We start from the raw sequence: 17532 nt of genomic DNA, 5'->3' as shown, positions 1-17532 counted from the left end.
AGATATGTTAGATATCTCCTATAATTTGGGCATACACATTAGGTAAATATTCAGTCATCTGCAGCCATACTGTACCAGGGAAACAGGATCAGGCTTGTAGCATTTCAACATACCTGATTCTTTGTTCCCCTGGTATAAAAGCACTGCTAGTGGTGTATTCCATCCCTATCTGACAGTGGATTATGTTTTTCCATTTGCCTGTAAATATACATGCTTGGCTAATCTGAACATGTGTTTATGGATGAGGCAGAGCACATAGCAGTTAGCCAAATGTCAACTGAATCAACATGTATGTTCAACTTTCCTGTATTCACACATGAGCCAATAGTGGTAGAATAGTGGTAGAAACTGCCCCGCTATCATATCAAGGAAATAAAATAAAACACACATAGATTTTATATTGCATTAAATTGTCTGCCTCTTTTTAGAGACGCACTGCTGCATATGAAAAATACATGAATACTGATACAATATGAAAAATATTTATATCCATTTTTATTCCCAAATGTTAGAGATAAACTCATCCCAACGCCCAGAGTAAACATATATCAGTTTCTATTATATTAGTGCAACAAATTTGTTTAAAAATTTATGTTTGGTTATTCTTTTGAAATACTCTTTTTTTTCTTCATGCAAAGAAATCCATCAACAGATCAATAGGTTTTCATGTATTATCCATCACGGGTAAAGGGGTCTTCCAACTCATTTTTTTTTTTTATTCCTTGGAGAGACTTTAAGTAACAATCACGATAAACGTAAGTCTCCATTCATCCAGAGACTCATTGGAGATTCTTCATTAAGGTCCTCAGTGTCCCTGCACCTTCCCCTGCATGTGGTTGATCAGTGGCTGAGAAATTATGTTCTCTATAAATGGAGCATTGGGAGGGGGATAGCCACAGATTGCCTGTATCACTTAGGCTAGGTTCAAACCTGCATCCGGTCTCTGCTTGTTTCTGTCACTGAATCTGGTTAAAAAATGCAAAGAGAAAAGTCCTGCAAACTAGGTGGAAACCCTGCTTACACCATTATAGTCTAGGGATCCTTGAGTATCTGCTTTGGGACCCCAGCAATGGAAACCTGTGCACAGGTGTTGAGTCATGTGTGAGCAGAATGTCAACCAAGATCAGTGCCCATAGTAGACTCTCCACTCTGGATCTCTGGATGAACGTAGATAGATAGATAGACAGACAGACAGACAATAATTTTAAGCCTCTGCGGGGTGTTCATTTAGCTTATTTTGACAAGTTTCCACAAGAATCTATTTTTTTGGTAGAAGACAAAGAAGTCTCTTTCCATTCTATGGCTACTTGGTAGTTGTTTTAGAAGCTTTGAGTAACACATTTGAGGACCACCGATAGTGAGCACTAGGCTATGATCTGAGTTGCCGCCTAGTAATAATAAGTATACTGTCCAAATATATGTTATTAAGACACTGATTTAATTTGTGATAAGAAAACAGATAAAAGATACAAATGATATTCTACAAATAAATGAATTGAGAAAAGGCATACAACTTTTGCTGGATTATCTTAATACTGTAAATTAAACAATTATATCCAGAGATGGTCTCCTGTGATTTTTTTGATGGCAGGATTAACATGCGGATTTCAGGGGACAAAGATTTCTTCTCTGCTGTGTAGGTCAAGTGAGAAGTAGTTGCGGAGTGACTCGAAGTAGAAGTCTGTTGTGGGATTAGCCATAATTAGAAGATGGAGAGTGGCAGCTCGCTAATCAGCACCAAGCGCTCGCACACTCCACTCCACTGAAGAGCTCTGCGCAACGCTCGCTGCAGTAGCAGCTGCTGCCTGGAAAATTGAATAAACAAACAATAAGAATAGGTTATTACATTCTAATAGGTTAGTAATACTCAATCTTCACCAGAATATTTATTTCTTAATATGTTGGGATGTTTTTGCTCGCTGAAAAGTAGTTTTCATTTTAGCTAAGGTAAAATGTATAGGATGTACAGTATAGCTAGTTGTACAGTGTGTGTATATCAAAGTGTAGAATATATCCAATAATGAGGTGTTGAGTGTTTAACCCTGTTGTTTTTGACCATTGGGGTCATTAGTTTACATCTGATGGGAACCAGCTTGAATTTTTATTGTTCTCAAAACATTTGTTTTCTTCCAAATACATGTTCGGTTGGTGGATTTGCCTTGACATAAATGTGACTCTAGTGTGTGTGTGTCTGAGATACCATAAGTGTTACTATAGACAACTAAGGCTAAGGCCCTATGTTGCGGAAACGCAGCTTTTTTTGTTGCAGATTTTGTTGCGTTTTTTTGAGCCAAACCCAAGAATGGCTGTAAAAGGAATGGGAAATATATACTCTATGCTTCTACTTCTATCTTCTACTCGATCCACTCCTGGCTCTGGCCCAAAAAACTGCAACAAAATCTGCAGCAAAAAAAGCTGTGTTTCCGCAACGTGGAGCTTTAGCCTAAGGCTTTGAAACCATGTGTGTGGTTTTCTTTATCTATAATAATGGAATGAGCACTGGATTGTATAACAATAGATGTGCTGGACCATTAGTCTACCTGGGCCTGAGATAAGCTACAGTTAGACTAAAATCTGCAATAAAATTGTTCACAACCCTTTCCATTGAATGGCATACACAAAGACCAGTTCATAGTCTTGGCATGGACATTTGAGTGATCAGTGTGTATTACTATATTTCTTCTCCAAGATAATGTCATTTGGCTGCAAGGGTTTACAGGGAATCTTCAATTAGAAGAGGTGTTGTCCTAAAATGAAAACCTGTTTAGACTGGCCACACAGTTCAAGTGTGCATTGGTTTAGTCACTAGTAGAATCGCGGGCAATTAACCTTAGTTACAATTGCAGTGAAGTGGATTGAATCTCACCAAATACAAGCCACACATTGTAGAGAAAAAATGTTTTCATTTGGAACCTACAGCACGTCAATTATCATAGCCTCAGTGGTTAAACCCAGGGCAGGTCACTCCAGGATATCTCATCCCTTTATATGGCCATAACCTTAAAGAGAACCTTTCATTTCCTCAGGAACATGCGGTTTTATACACCTCTAGAAAGCCCACCGTGCTTTGAATTCAGCGTATTGTCAGCTTTCCCATTAAGTGCCCCAGGACTTCAGATATTGGAGCCATTACCGATCTCAGACCACTGTCAGAAAGGCGTTCCTGACAGTCTACTTGGGCTGTGAGAAACACCCTCTCCCCACCCACAATACTGTCTAAAGCCATGTACTGTCAGAGGGAGTGTTCCTTACCACCCAGTGATGACGCCTTCTGACAGTGGGTTGAGATTGGTAATGGCACCGATATCTTCAGCCCCCAGGCACATAAAGGGAAAGCTGACAGTATACTGAATTCAGCGCAGTTGGCTTTCTAGCTGTATATAAAACTGTATGTGCCTGAGGAAATGAAAAGTCCTCTTTAAGCTATGCATTGCAGTACAGAGAATACTAGATGTAAAAGTATGCCTTTTGCACCACTTCACTGTTCTTCCTATGAAACTTTCATGACTATGGAGTATACTTGATAATTTGTAACATGCCACAATTCTGTATCTCATCTGAAAAGTCAAAATGACCTTGATAAGTCACCATGAAAAACTTAGCCATCAAACTTAATAGGAAAAAAATAAGGGATTGCCACCTCTTAAAATGAACACATCAGGTGGTTTGTACTTTTCAATCTAACAGCAGCATATGATAGTGAGAGCTTACCTACCTACCTATGATGATTCATAGCCCTCCGTGTACACATGTAATACAGGGAGACCTGTCAATCAGTCTGGAACATTTCAGTATATGTCATGGCAAACATCTCTTTTACTACACAACCATGAATACTTAAATATTCATTGTCTATCCACAGCTCAAACCAGGACAGAACAACTGCCAAGACAGTGACAGTGAAAGTCCAGGCAGAGAATCAAAACCTTCACAGAGAAGTATCTCCCGGGAGCATCTAAGTGATGTAAGTATGTACAGTAGACTGTCAACAAACTGAATAACTCAGCTCTGCAAGAAAGATAGAATCGTTTCAAAGGGGTATTTCCATCTTATACATTTATGGTAGACTTTATGCTCAGGCCATGTCTGTCTGCAGATCAAGCGTTCTGCTGAGTGCCACATCTAGAAGGAGAATAGATGGAGAGGTGGCTGTACATGTATGTGTGTTTTTTTGCCTTTACAGCATTTCTATAGGAGTTTTATAGCTAGCCAGAAACAGGTGCCACGTGACACCTAAAGATCTGCATGAAGAATGTTGCACAAATGAACAGTTGCCTCTCTATGTATTCTTATTCTGGATTCAATGGCCAGCTTCCACCTCACCATGTGAAATAGGGGTTGGGTGACCCATCATTTTGGAGATGTGTGCTGGTCCTAGAGGTGAGACCTGTCCACGTCTATTAGACATTTGTGGCACAGAGAGGCTTTAGAGGTTCTCACCCTGATCTTGCACTTTATGCCTATCAAATAGACAGACACCTATACTTTGCTATAAAGGTGACATATTGGTTGGAGAGCACTGGTACACATTTTGTATCAGAGTCTAGTTACATTTCTGATGGTGACACCATAGCAATGACTGTTCTGGGCTTTGTCTCATTCACTTGATCTTATGTTTATGACCTTTCTTAAAGGGGTTTTAGGGGCAAAAAAAGTTTTGTTTTTTTATTTATTTATTTTTTTAAGTTTGTTGGTGCTATTAATGGGTTAATAAATGGACCCATATACCTTTAGCTGTGTTTTAAGTGATTTTTGCGTGTCTCTGAGATTTCCTGGTATCTCCTGCATTTGTTTACATGGTTCAGTTTTCTGCTATGTAACTTCCACGCTGCCTTGTGTGTTTAAGTGGGGAAAATCTCTGTAGGCCTTAGCTAGCTGTGTACTTCTAAGTCTGTGTTGACACTGCTAGTTGCTTTGGCAGTAGTTGCCTTGTGGTTGGATGGAACTGCAGCATACAAGGTTTAGGCGGTCTCTGTCTAGGCCAGGAGTTCTGGCTAGACAGTTTAATTGTTGTAGCGTCTGCTCTGACCTACACAGGTGGCTCTGTGAATTTAACAGAGCACACCTGGTTCTTTAGTTAGCTGACAGTGACACTAATTGTCAGACAGTATTCACACTTAGGTGTTAGCAGTCAGAGTCCAGAGGGCTCCGCAGGATATTATTTCTTTTAGATTTTTTTAATATATCCTGCTGACCATAACAGTATGTCTGCAGAGCACCATATGTGCCCCAGCCTCCCAGGCTAGTGTTACTGATGCTGGGAGTAGGCGGGGCTTGTTGTGGCTTAGGAGAGTGTGGGCGGGAACAGTACCCACCCACACTCTCCTAAGCCACAAGCCCCACCTTCTTACTAAGTCTGTAACACTAACCTGGGAGCTAGGGGGAGCGCACGGACCGAGACCGAGAAGAGGTGAGAAGAGAACAGATGGGGAGCGGCAGCGTTTCTGTGCAGGTAAGTGGACTTGTCTAACGAGTCTTCTGCTTCATAAAGCAGGGCTTTATCATATACTCAGCTCTGCTAAATCTGAGATGTAGATCGTGAAATTTACTCGATTGCCGAAGTTTTCCGATCCCGATCGCTCAACCCTAGTGACGATCTGTTTCTGGAAACGGGGAAACGGAGCATCACTGGATAATCAGAAAATGTCCCTAGGTAAATAGGGATAAATATACATTTTTGATTAATTAGGTTGTTTAGCAAGTAGGAGGGTGTTTAGATTAGTGTAGGGATTTATATTTATCCCAGACAACCCCTCTAAGGATAGGAAAAAGCCATTTAAGAAGAAAATCTCATAAGTATGTCACACTGTTTGAACACCAACATAATAGTGGCAAATTTCGATACAGGGCTTTATTTATAAAGCTTTCAAGCATTAGATTCAGTCTGCATGTTTAAAACGTGCCACCGTGTGTATATAGCTGTATACATTTGCATATATCTGTCATTGCCTCATCTTGCAAAATAGTGTATGTATGAATATACAGTTGTTTACATATATGTTTACAGTAGTTTTAAGATGTAAATAGGGTATTAACGAAAATGCACAAAAATGTATAACAGTAGAGTACACCTTATGGCTAAGGACTTCCATTATTAAAATGGTCAAAGCACTTTCTGCAGCATGGTACTATGTATACTGTGGGATAGCAAAATGAGCTGACAGCTTTAATAGACCAAATTCTCTATTCAAAAAATGCAATGCAGACAGATATCTGTCCAGATAAAATAAAATGAATGACTAGAGTGTTCTGTGGGTCTGAAAATAAAATTGGCTATGGAAAAATATAGTGATTACTCGTTCCTTAAGCATGTCAGATGCCTTATCCTCACGAAAGAAATAACTTTCAACTATTCTTCTTATTATCTTCTACCATTGAGCTACATGGAAAGTTAGACTTGGCATGTTGACAGAGACTTGTTCTTCTTTCGCTCTAATGAGATCCAAGCAGAGGAATGACACTTCACAAAATTGAGCCGATAACACGGGGAAACCAGTTAAGATTAATTTACACACTATAGCGGACCATTAATAAACAAAGTATTGCAACAACAATAGAATAAGAGGAAAAACAATGTATTGTATAGTCTATGTTTAATATTGTACACCGAAAAATATATGTCATGTTCAAATGAACCCATGTGCAAAATCATATATATATATATATATATATATATATATATATATATCCTTGCAAAAGTATTCATACCCCTTGAACTTTTCCACATTTTGTCACCTTACAACCACAAACGCAAATGTATTTTATCGAGCCATTAAGTATTAAGCCAACACAAAGTAACACTAAATTGTGAAGTGGAATCAAAGCGGTACATGGTTTTCTAAATTTAATCAAATAGAAATCTGAAAACTGTGACGTGTAAAAGTATTCATCCCCAGTACTCTGATACCCCTAAATAAAATCCAGTGTACACAATTTCCTTCAGAAGTCACTGAATTAGTTAATAGAGTCCCACTGTGTGTAATTTAGTTTCAGTATAAATACACCTTTTCTGTTGAGGCCTCAGTGCTTTGTTAGAGAACACTAGTGAACAAACAGCATCATGAAGACCAAATACTACAGGGGCTGGATACTATTGCACACACTTTTCAAATTTTTATTTGATTAAAATTTTAACCCAGTGGCGTAACTACTGCCATAGCAGTGGAGGCAGCTGCCACAGGGCCCGGGACATTAGGGGCCTGGTGACAGCCGCTACCGCTGCTATCATTATCCTCAGAGGTCTTTTTGGACCCCCGAATATAATGATCAGCGGCCCGGGAGAGGTAAGAAACATAAAAAACACTATTACTTACCTCTCCACAATCTGTGCAGGCTTCGGCCTAGTCGTCCGACGTCACATGGGCTGGGCCTGAGTCCCAGGTCATGTGACATCTGATGTCATTGAAGGGTGACTACTTCGGAGGCCGACAGCGTAGGAGCCGGGAGATAGGTGAGTAACAGAGGTTTTTTTTAATGTTTTTCTCCCCTGGGTCTCTGATTATTATACTCTGGGGTCTGAAAAGACCCCAGAGTATAATAATTGCTTATGGGTGTTCATTATGGGCATAATACTGTGTATAGGGGCCACTATGGGGGATAATACTGTGTGCAGGGGCCACTATGGGGGATAATACTGTGTGCAGGGGCCACTATGGGGATAATACTCTGTGCAGGGGCCACTAAGGGACATAATACTGTGTGCAGGAGCTACTATGGGGGATAATACTGTGTGCAGGGGCCACTATAGGACATAATACTGTGTGCAGGGGCCACTAAGGGACATAATACTGTGTGCAGGGGCCACTATGGGGCATAATAGTGTGTGCAGGAATGCGTAGGAGGGGGTCAGTGGAGGTCATCGGTATCGGTCGGTCGGGGGGGCCATGTCAAAAGATCGCCACAGGGACCCGCCATTCCTAGTTATGCTACTGTTTTAACCTGCAAACCAGGCACAGAAGGGAAGGAATGCAATTGTGATTTTTGAGGCACAATTTGGCTTTTGGACATCACTTTTGCTGAGCCCTTGAATTGCCAGAAAAGAGGATCCGCAGACATGTCAACCCATTTTGGAAACTACACCAATGACGGGATTTATCAAGCATTTTTAAATTTGTGCGTTGCATTAATTTAATTTCCAGAAATGAATGCGCGGCTGATAATGAAAAGTGAAAATTGCAATTTTTTCAGAGATTTTCCATTTCAGTACTCAATATGTTGCGTCCAGGTTGTGTCAACAGAGACACACACTCCAAAAACTATTTTGGAGGATATCCTGGGTACAGATTTCGGAGCTACCCTCTATGATATAAGCTGGGCACAACATATTGCGCACCAAAATTACGTATTCCTGGAAAAATTGGCAATTGATCAGATACATTCTGGACTACAAGGGCATGTGTGGGATTTCACAGAACTTTGGTGACATCAGAGGAGGTGGAAGATTAACTTCCACGCCAGATGGGTGTATTTACTAAGGATGTGGTTGTACTCAGCTATTCAAATAAAGGCTCCCTCTTCTCCAAGATCCATAATAAATATAACTGATTTTTAGACTCATTTCTGGGACTCTGAAATACTACAAAGGCAGTGGTGTAAGTACTGCAGTAGCCTCCATAATAGTAACCACAGTAGGTAGCAGGCCCTATTTACATACTGATCCCTGTTCCTGCTCATGGCCGCCTCTGCTTCCTCTTCCGCCCTCCATGGGCTTGTATGTCTCATATCACATCGCTGGGACCTGCCAGGAGGGAAGAAGGAGAAGTGGAGATGGCCATGAGCTGGAGTGGAGATTGGTAAGGAAGGATGTGGGACCCGAGGTAAGAAGATATGTTGAGTAAACCCAAACAAATACTGCTATTATTATACTGGGGCCACTAAGGGCATAATAGTGTATGCAGGGGCCACTAAAGGCATTAGTGTGTGCAGGGGCCACTAAGGACATAATAGTGTGTGCAGGGTCCACTGTGGGGAATATTAGTTTGTGCAGGGGCCACTATGGGGCACAATAGTGTGTGTAGGGACCACCATGGTGCGTAATAGTGAATACAGAAATGCAGTTCAAAGGGGGTTCAGGGGAGTCGGGAGAGGGGGGAGACCATGTCAAATGTTTGCCTTGGGGCCCAGCCATTCCTAGTTACGCCACTGCATACAGTGTTTGTTTGATATGATTGACCAATATGCTTTTTCTAACAGAGCATAAAAGGGATACACTGAAGATAGACATAGGGGCTTTTATTAGGCTCCCAGCTGCCATCTAAGAGCACTAACACCCCAGATTGTGTATTTGCATTATTTGTCCCATTAACAATGAAGATGCTATAAAGTATGGAATGCTCATAGGTATTATATAAATAAAATTTTAATAACTTTCCATCTAAAAAGTTATGGAAATGTAATCCTCATAAATTTCCATTTATCCATGCATTGATGTATTAAGTTCTATCTTGGAATTTATTTTATTAAAACCTGATGTTTCCAAACAAGCCAGTGATACTGTACTTTCTATCTTATCAACATGAATCCCATTTCTTGCTGGATTAGGCTATATATCAGCAGTTAGCCAAAAGGATCAAGATCCCAAGCAATGTGGGAGTTCTATGAACTATTCAGAATAAAATTCCGCAGAAAACATTTATTTAAAAAAGTAGTAAATAATCGTCTTGGCCATTAAGTAAAAATGCAGTGCAGTGAAATGGACTTTTCTGCCTTTAGTATATATGCAGTCATTGCATATTCTAATTTATCTTTTTTTGTCTAGTTAAACTAGTTAAACTGAGGGAATTCAAGTAAATGGTTTAGATTTTTTTCACCATTTATTATAGGAGAAATAGGGGGGGGGGGGGATCTATTAAGACTGGCATTTCACATACCAGTCTTCATCAGTTTGCCTGCTGGTGCCAGATGCGCCTGAATTATAAAGAGGCTCCTCCCTCTAAATAATTCTGATTCGTGAGAGTACAGGATTGAAATCTGGTGTAGATTTCTGGTATAACTCATGCCAGTTTTCTGGTGTAAGTGATAGTAAATTTATTGGGCTGAGGTGTCCCTGCCATGGCGCACCTTGGTCTTCACCTTGCTTCACCCACTTTTGTGAAAAGTGGTGAGCAGGGCATATATACTGAGTGGCCAAAAGTCATGGGAAGGTACCAGATGCGTCGTTGATAGCGGGTCGCCCCGCTGCGAGCCCTGATAACTGCAGCAAGACGGCGATGCATGGACTACAAGTCAGCAAAGGGACACGGGTCGGGCATCGACTGCTGAAGCCTATGAGGTGCAGTTCTCGGCATACAGTCCAGGTGGAAATGGGGTCCTGGTGCCCCACATTCAAATCGGTGGTGATTTGACCAACAGTAGACTGTCGAGAGCCCCGTACGACTCTGCGGTGGTGACATGATGTCCGTTCATCAAACACTCATGGTCTACTGCTCCGCCGGTTTACGCAGCTGCCAACGTTGTCTCTGCGATATTGCAGGTCCACCCAAGACACTGTTGACCTCGGAAACCCAAATTCCTGGGTAATCTCCAGAATGCTATGCCCCATGTGTCTTGCACAGATTATCATCTCCCGTTCAAAGTCACTTAATTAGCGACGTGCTGCCATGTTCACGAGACACCTGTCTACAGTCTGCTCAGATATCCTGGCGACACTAGTGCCATAGGCCGCATTGCGTCACACTGTTTGAGTGTCATATCCAACACAACAGGCACTGGGACCCGCCTTCTCATGACTTTTGGCCACTGAGTGTAATCAGCCATTTGGTGCAATAAAGAGCCATGTTTATGTCCGTCTGTGCCAGAAAACTCGTTGGGTTTGTAAATTCTCACAGTGTTGCCAATGCATATCACTCATGTGAGTAAATGCCCCTTAGCATGCATTACCGTGAAGAGCACTTGTCAATTCATCACAATTAACAATTCAGAATCATCTTTTTGGTCTATTCATCCTAGAAAATTAAGAAATAAATGTTACAATTGCCTTTACTAAAGGGGTAAAAATGGGACACCTTAAGGCCTGTTGGAGAATATCAGATTGAAGCTACACCCCAGCAACACCCAATTTTCAATTTATTCTTTGTTTTCTAACAGGAAAACAAGACAGAGAAAACATACAGTTTGAAGGGGAAATTCTCCAGAATTATTTTGTAGGAAATACAATTCTTAAAACAGACATATCCCAATAGCTGTCAGATCCTTTTTAATCTGCAATAATTCATGCCAGACATTACTGTGATGTAGTTTCAGCTCTTCATATGACTGGTGAGAGTTTTACATCTCTGTCCTTCCCATGACTACTTTGATTCAGAGATACCCTTGTATGTTCCCATGCAAGAATTAATTGTATCATGTCCAGAAAAAATAAACTATACGAGTCTCAGGCTCATACTGTAGCTGTGACTAAGAAGGTTCAAAACGCCCACGTGGATTTATTCTTATCTAGCGATACCGTGGCCTGATAAAAGGCTTTGACAACCAAGAACATATACAATATATTGAAGTATGTGTAATTTACTACTGCATCAAAATATATTTAATGTTCCTTAATCTTAGACCTGGTTCACATCTGGGTTCGGTGTGTTTTCCATACGGTGTCCACACTAACCATGAGGAGAGAAAAGTGCTGCTAGTCAGTGCTCCATTGTGATGTCACAGAGTCTAAATTAACCATTATTATGTCACAACACCTCACTGCAATGTCACAGTACCCCATTATGATGTCACAATAGCCTATTGTGATGTCACAGTTAACTATTGTGATGCCACCATCCTTTACCCACAAAATGTGTGTTGCATTTGTATTCATATTTCTACTTTAATAAACTATCAGTCCTGGGTTATCAGTATGGCCCCATTTAGCTTCCTATTGTGGGTTCCTCTACACATCTGCACTGAGTTGTCTACAACACTATGGTTTGACCAGTGTGACTAGTACTCGCACACTCACAATCGTGTTATGCCTATTTTTGAGTAACCCACTAGGTGAGAGTCGCTATATTTTTGTTACTTTTACTGTTTTTGTTATTTTATCACAGTGCCAACAGGAAGCGCCTTCTCTTTTATTATTACCGTAGTTGTCTCGTGCAATATTTTGCAATATGTTGCACCCGATGAATAAATAATTTACCTTTAGAGTAGTTCTCCAGTTGTGACTCCTTTCTTCACAGTGATGAGTCACAATTCAGCAGTGGTCAGGTCCAGACACCCCATAAGCTGGAAGCATTAGCTTGAGTGTACATCTCCTTTACCACGATTGCCGAGTCTCTTCAACTGTGTGTTTCTTGTTCTATCAGTATCACACTAGGAGCACTCCTCCTTTGTTTTCTTCCTGGAGGAATAGTTGTCATACTGAGGTGCAGGGCTGGTTTAACCATAGGATCAACAGTGCCCTTGCACTGAGCCCTATAATAGCGGAGGGCCCCTTTGGAAAGCGGGACAGTTCTACATTTGCTGTCCCGCTGTCCATGGCAGTGGGTCAGAGCTACCCCAACTCAGCATCCTCCTTGCTTCACAACCCAGTGTCCTGGGAGCAGGAGGTGCAATCTAGTGATGTCAGTACATCATGCCTGTTACTCCTTAAAGACTACAAGACCAGAGAGGGTTAAACAGGGGAACAGGGAAAGGTGAGTATTAAGTATTAGAGGGGAGTATTGAGTATTAAGGGTTATCTTTTTTTTTTCTTTTATATATACAGTGGGGGACATGAAAGGGGCATGTCAGTGTGGGGGAACATGATGCTGTGGGAACAACCTGAGGGGGAAATGACACAGTGGAGGAAAATTGGAGGGGGTGACATTGTGGGGCCTGGCAGGGGGGGCACATGAATCTGTGGGGAGGAACCTGGAGGGGGACATTATAAGAGAAATATTAGGGGACTATTATACTGTGTGAGAGCCACTAAGGGGTGTTATACTATGTGGGGGCCATTGACACAGCATTATCTGTGCAGGTCACGTATTTCTAGGTGGTTCTGATGGGTGGACCCACTTCTGAAATCTTTGCACAAGGCCCACCAATGTGTTAATATGGCCCTGCTGAGGTGTGTCAGCTTAATGAGTCTGATGAAAAAAGTAGCACTTATTTAATAAAGTAAATCATAAAGTTTAATATTGTCACCTGAACTATGGATTTATGATAGATAGATAGATAGAATAAAGTTTAGATACCCTTTTTCTAATTTTAATCAGTTGTCTTATAAAGTCAGTTGATGCAGTTCTAGTGATTACTGAAATATTAAAGGGGTTGTCTGAGGAGTATTTATTCACTTACCTTTTCACTATGCTTTTCACTACCCGGGGTCATATTATCTGAGGCAATGTTCTTCCCAATTACATACCTATATGATAGGAAATGGAGGGGGGGAGGGGGAGCTATCTGGGGAGCCAAGCGTTGCCTTCGATCAAATGACCGGAGATCATAATGTTGCCTGAACTCCTAAGTGAAAGAAATATTCCCCAGACAACCCCTTTAAAATTTTGATAATCATTAGCCATACATTGATAATATTACATAATATTCTACTCATTTGTTGAATAGCTGTCATGTATTACACTATAAGATAACTTACAATGTTGACTAAAGTAGACCCAGTGATTAACTGAATTTTTCAGGTCTGACTAGAAACCTCCAGTAGGGTTATCATAGGGGAAAGTTGGGACTTGTCATACATTTGTAATATTACATTCTACCAGTTTCTATAAGATCTTGCTAATAGATAGTCATCAGTGGCGTAACTACCGCCATAGCAGCAGAGGCAGCTGCCCCAGGGCCCGGGACATTAGGAGCCCGGTGACAGCCACTACCGCTGCTATCATTATACTCGACGGTCTTTTCGGACCCCTGAGTATAATGATTGGCGGACCGGGAGAGGTAAGAAACATTAAAAAAACACTGTTGCTTACCTCTCCACAATCCGTGCAGACTTCGACCTATTCGTCTGACGTCTCATGACCCAGGCCTGCATCCAGGGTCATGTGACGTCTGACATAATTGAAGATCGACTACTTCGGAGGCCGAAAGTGTAGGAGACGGGAGATAGGTGAGTAACAGAGTTTTTTTTTATGTTTTTCTCCCCCTGGGTCTCCGATTATTATACTCTGGGGTCTGAAAAGACCCCAGAGTATAATAATTGTTTATGGGTGTCCACAGTGGGGCATAATACTGTGTGCAGGGGCCACTATGGGGGATAATACTTTGTGCAAGAGCCACTAAGGGACATAATACTGTGTGCAGGGGCCACTATTGGGGATAATACTGTGTGCAGGGGCCACCAAGGGACATAATACTATGTGCAGGGGCCACTATGGGGGATAACACTGTGTGCAGGAGCCACTATGGGGGATAATACTGGGCGCAGGGGCAACTATGGGGGATACTACTATGTGAAGGGGACACTATGAGGCATAATAGAGCCCACAGGAATGCCTAGGAGGGGGTCAGTCAAGGTCTTTGTCAACGGTCGGGTGGGGGGGGGCCATGTCAAAAGTTCGCCACGGGGCCCCGCCATTCCTAGTTACGCCACTGATAGTCATCCTTACTATATGTCCTGATGATGTCCTGGTGGATGAATAGGGCTTAAATAAAGAGGCTATATTCATGACTCAACCTGTATTGTGATGTTAAAATGGTAGCTGTGACTACCCATACATTTTTATGATTACATTCTACTCTTCAAAGGGATCCAATCATTGGATTCCCATTTTTCCTCACTAACATGTAGGAATAGCCTTACGAAAGGCTATTCTTCTCCTACCTTTAGATGTCTTCTCCTCGCTGCCATTCAGTAGAAATCCAGGTTTTCTTCTGTATGCAAATGAGTTCTCTTGCAGCACTGGAGGCATCCCCAATGCTGCTAGAGAAATCTCGCAGCGACGCCTCTATCTTCATCTGGAATGCCTCTCTCTCCATCTTGTTCTGTCCTGGGTTTCAAACTTCTAGGCATGTGCAGTCAGCTCTTCCATCGGGCCTCGGGCAGAGTCGACTGTGCATGCCCACAGCCATTTAATTGTGGCAGCTTACTACACCAGCTTATTGTGTAAGTGGCCAAAAGAAAATGGCTGCGGGTATGCGCAGTCAGCTCTGCCCGAGGCCCGATGGAAGAGCTGACTGTGCATGCCTAGAAGTTTGAAACCCAGGACGGAAGAAGACACAGAGAGAGGCATTCCAGATGAAGATAGAGGCGGTGCTGGAGATTTATCTCGCAGCATTGGGGAAGCCCCCAGTGCTGTTTGAGCGCTGGGACCCACCACCAGTGCTGCAAGAGAATTCATTTGCATACAGAAGAAAACCAGGATTTCTACCGAATGGCAGCGCGGAGAAGACATCTAAAGATAGGAGAAGAATAGCCTTTCTTAAGGCTATTCCTACATGTTAGGGAGAAAAAATGGGATTCCAATGATTGAATCCCCTTAATATATGAATGTGTGGGGTCCACCGGTCCAAAATCCACTCTTACGTGCGAGGTGTGTGTACTGGCAAACAGAGCGGCGTTGTGAGAATTGGGGTTCCTCATTTACTCTAATAGTCCACGTAGATAGAGATTGTCTTCACAAGACAACCTCTGTTCCGTATCGTGGAATTAAAATGTTATTGTGAAATGAAGAAAATGTTTTTTGTTAATTGACAGTATGTTCATTTACAGTATGTATAGATTAGCTGAAACGCGCGTGGCAATCTCAGAATGACAGGCAGCCAGTATTTAGAGAGCTTGATGGGCTTCCTGATGCCTATTTTTGTTTTGTAAGTCTGGCTTCTTAAATGCTTTGTTGCTTTATGTTAATTCCTCAGCAGTGCAATCAAATTCTTGTCGTAATTAAAGCTGTCAGTTGGAAGGCAAGCCAATCGCCGAGAAAACACAGCATAACAAATGAAGTGAAATGATTCTGCATGTAGCTATACGATGCTTCACCAGGCATGAAATTAAATAAGTAATTTGATGTTGACATCAGAAATTGAAATGATACCCACTGTTCCCTCGTTCACTCAGACCTGCATAAACAAAAGTCAGGACAAATATGTATAACAAAGCCCTTGTGCCACCCATCTCTCCATTGCAATACACATATTTACATGTGGGAGATTTTACATAACATGCTGTCATTATTCCCCATTGTGTGCAGTTGACAGTAATACAAATCAACAACCCCCACTGATATCAAGTGTAGATATTTAACAAAATAGTCTTTATTGCCTCGTGAATGGAAGAAGGTAAAAGGTATTCAAAATGTAATAACAGGATTTCTTACTAAATGTTCATTATCTATGTGTTTTTACAACCCGTTTGTGCCATTCATTGTCTAATACTATTGTAATTACTCAATCTAGAATTGTTTCAATTTCGCTCTATGATATTGGCAAACTTCAAAATCCGCTTTATTTTAATTTATTTTTTAATATTGCAGTCAATGTTTTGTCATTAGATGAAATCATTTGTGATCACGTTCATTTGGTTCTTACTCTGAACAGAACTACATTTTCGAGCACCAGAATATACAGATAATTTGGCAACTGTCGACACAAAGCCAAAATGGCACCATATTTGGTACAGTTGTAGTATATTTGGAGACTATTATAGATGTAATATTTTCATAACAAGGGACGTTACCATAGAAGATGCAGAGGTATCTGTTGTACCTAGACACTGTAACTGAGCGGTCCGAAAGACTGTTACCACATACTGTAAGAAAATACCAGTATTATTAATGTCACATGGTGGGAGCCATCTATGTTACAGATTTTGCAGTTGAGCCCAATTGCTATAAGTTACACTTCTTTTCCTAATTCATATATGAGAAATCTTATGTACTTTGTTACCTTTTTTGACGTTGCAATTGCAGTTGTTCTTTGGCAGTCAGAGCGTTAAACACTTTATATTATCTGAAATTTATCTGAAAGATTTGAGCTATAATAGAAACAGCAAAGTGCAAAAAAGTACAAGTACAGAAAGACATAGTAAGCCTGTTTCCGTCCCCAAATCCACTTAAAAAATGTGAAGAGAAAAGTGCTTCAAGCTTTTCTCTCTGCATCTTTTGCCCTTTTCAGGCAGAAACCCGGCAGACTCCATTATAGTCTATGGGGTCCACGGATATCCACAGGTAAGAGGAATAGGTTTCTAATCGAGGGGTCCCCAACTGGACCGCCAGAAAGGAAACCTAAATGCAGGTGTGAACCTAGCATAAGATGAACTCCAAAAGCTACCAAACATTTACAAAATAAGAGGGAAACATAGCATAAAGGCCTTACAATTCTCCTTGAACGTGGGAAAAGATCAAAGCATGTATACTTCAGACTTGCTCATCCAAACATTGTAAACTGAAGTTCCATTGTCTATATCAAGGGTCAAAAACCTTTTTTGTACATTTTTTTATTTTAAAAAGTCAAAGATGAAGTAGTCAGTGTGCCACATAATCATAAAGTAATCATGTTGAGCATTACATAAAATTTATATAGTACATATTAGTAACCAATTAAGTGGTTGATTGAAGGGGGATTCCCATGTCAAGGATCCTATCTAAATTGCTAGCTTATGTAAATTTAAGA

General features: G+C 41.1%; 1 protein-coding gene across 8 annotated transcripts in view; it reads left to right on the top strand.

Moving 5' to 3' along the window:
- The window catches only part of AUTS2 (activator of transcription and developmental regulator AUTS2), a 1077115-nt gene that overhangs the window by 405382 nt on the left and 654201 nt on the right, over positions 1-17532 (top strand). For all 8 annotated transcript variants that reach the window (XM_075264852.1, XM_075264857.1, XM_075264856.1 and 5 more), the window contains one exon: positions 3863-3964. In XM_075264852.1, the coding sequence (XP_075120953.1) occupies positions 3863-3964 (102 nt within the window). The remainder of the gene's footprint in view (positions 1-3862; positions 3965-17532) is intronic.

The sequence above is a fragment of the Leptodactylus fuscus genome, chromosome 2 (genome assembly GCF_031893055.1).
Source record: "Leptodactylus fuscus isolate aLepFus1 chromosome 2, aLepFus1.hap2, whole genome shotgun sequence".
Classification (NCBI taxonomy): domain Eukaryota; kingdom Metazoa; phylum Chordata; class Amphibia; order Anura; family Leptodactylidae; genus Leptodactylus; species Leptodactylus fuscus.
The sequence above is the reverse complement of the archived record's forward strand: the minus strand, read 5'-3'. Positions and strand labels throughout refer to the sequence as shown.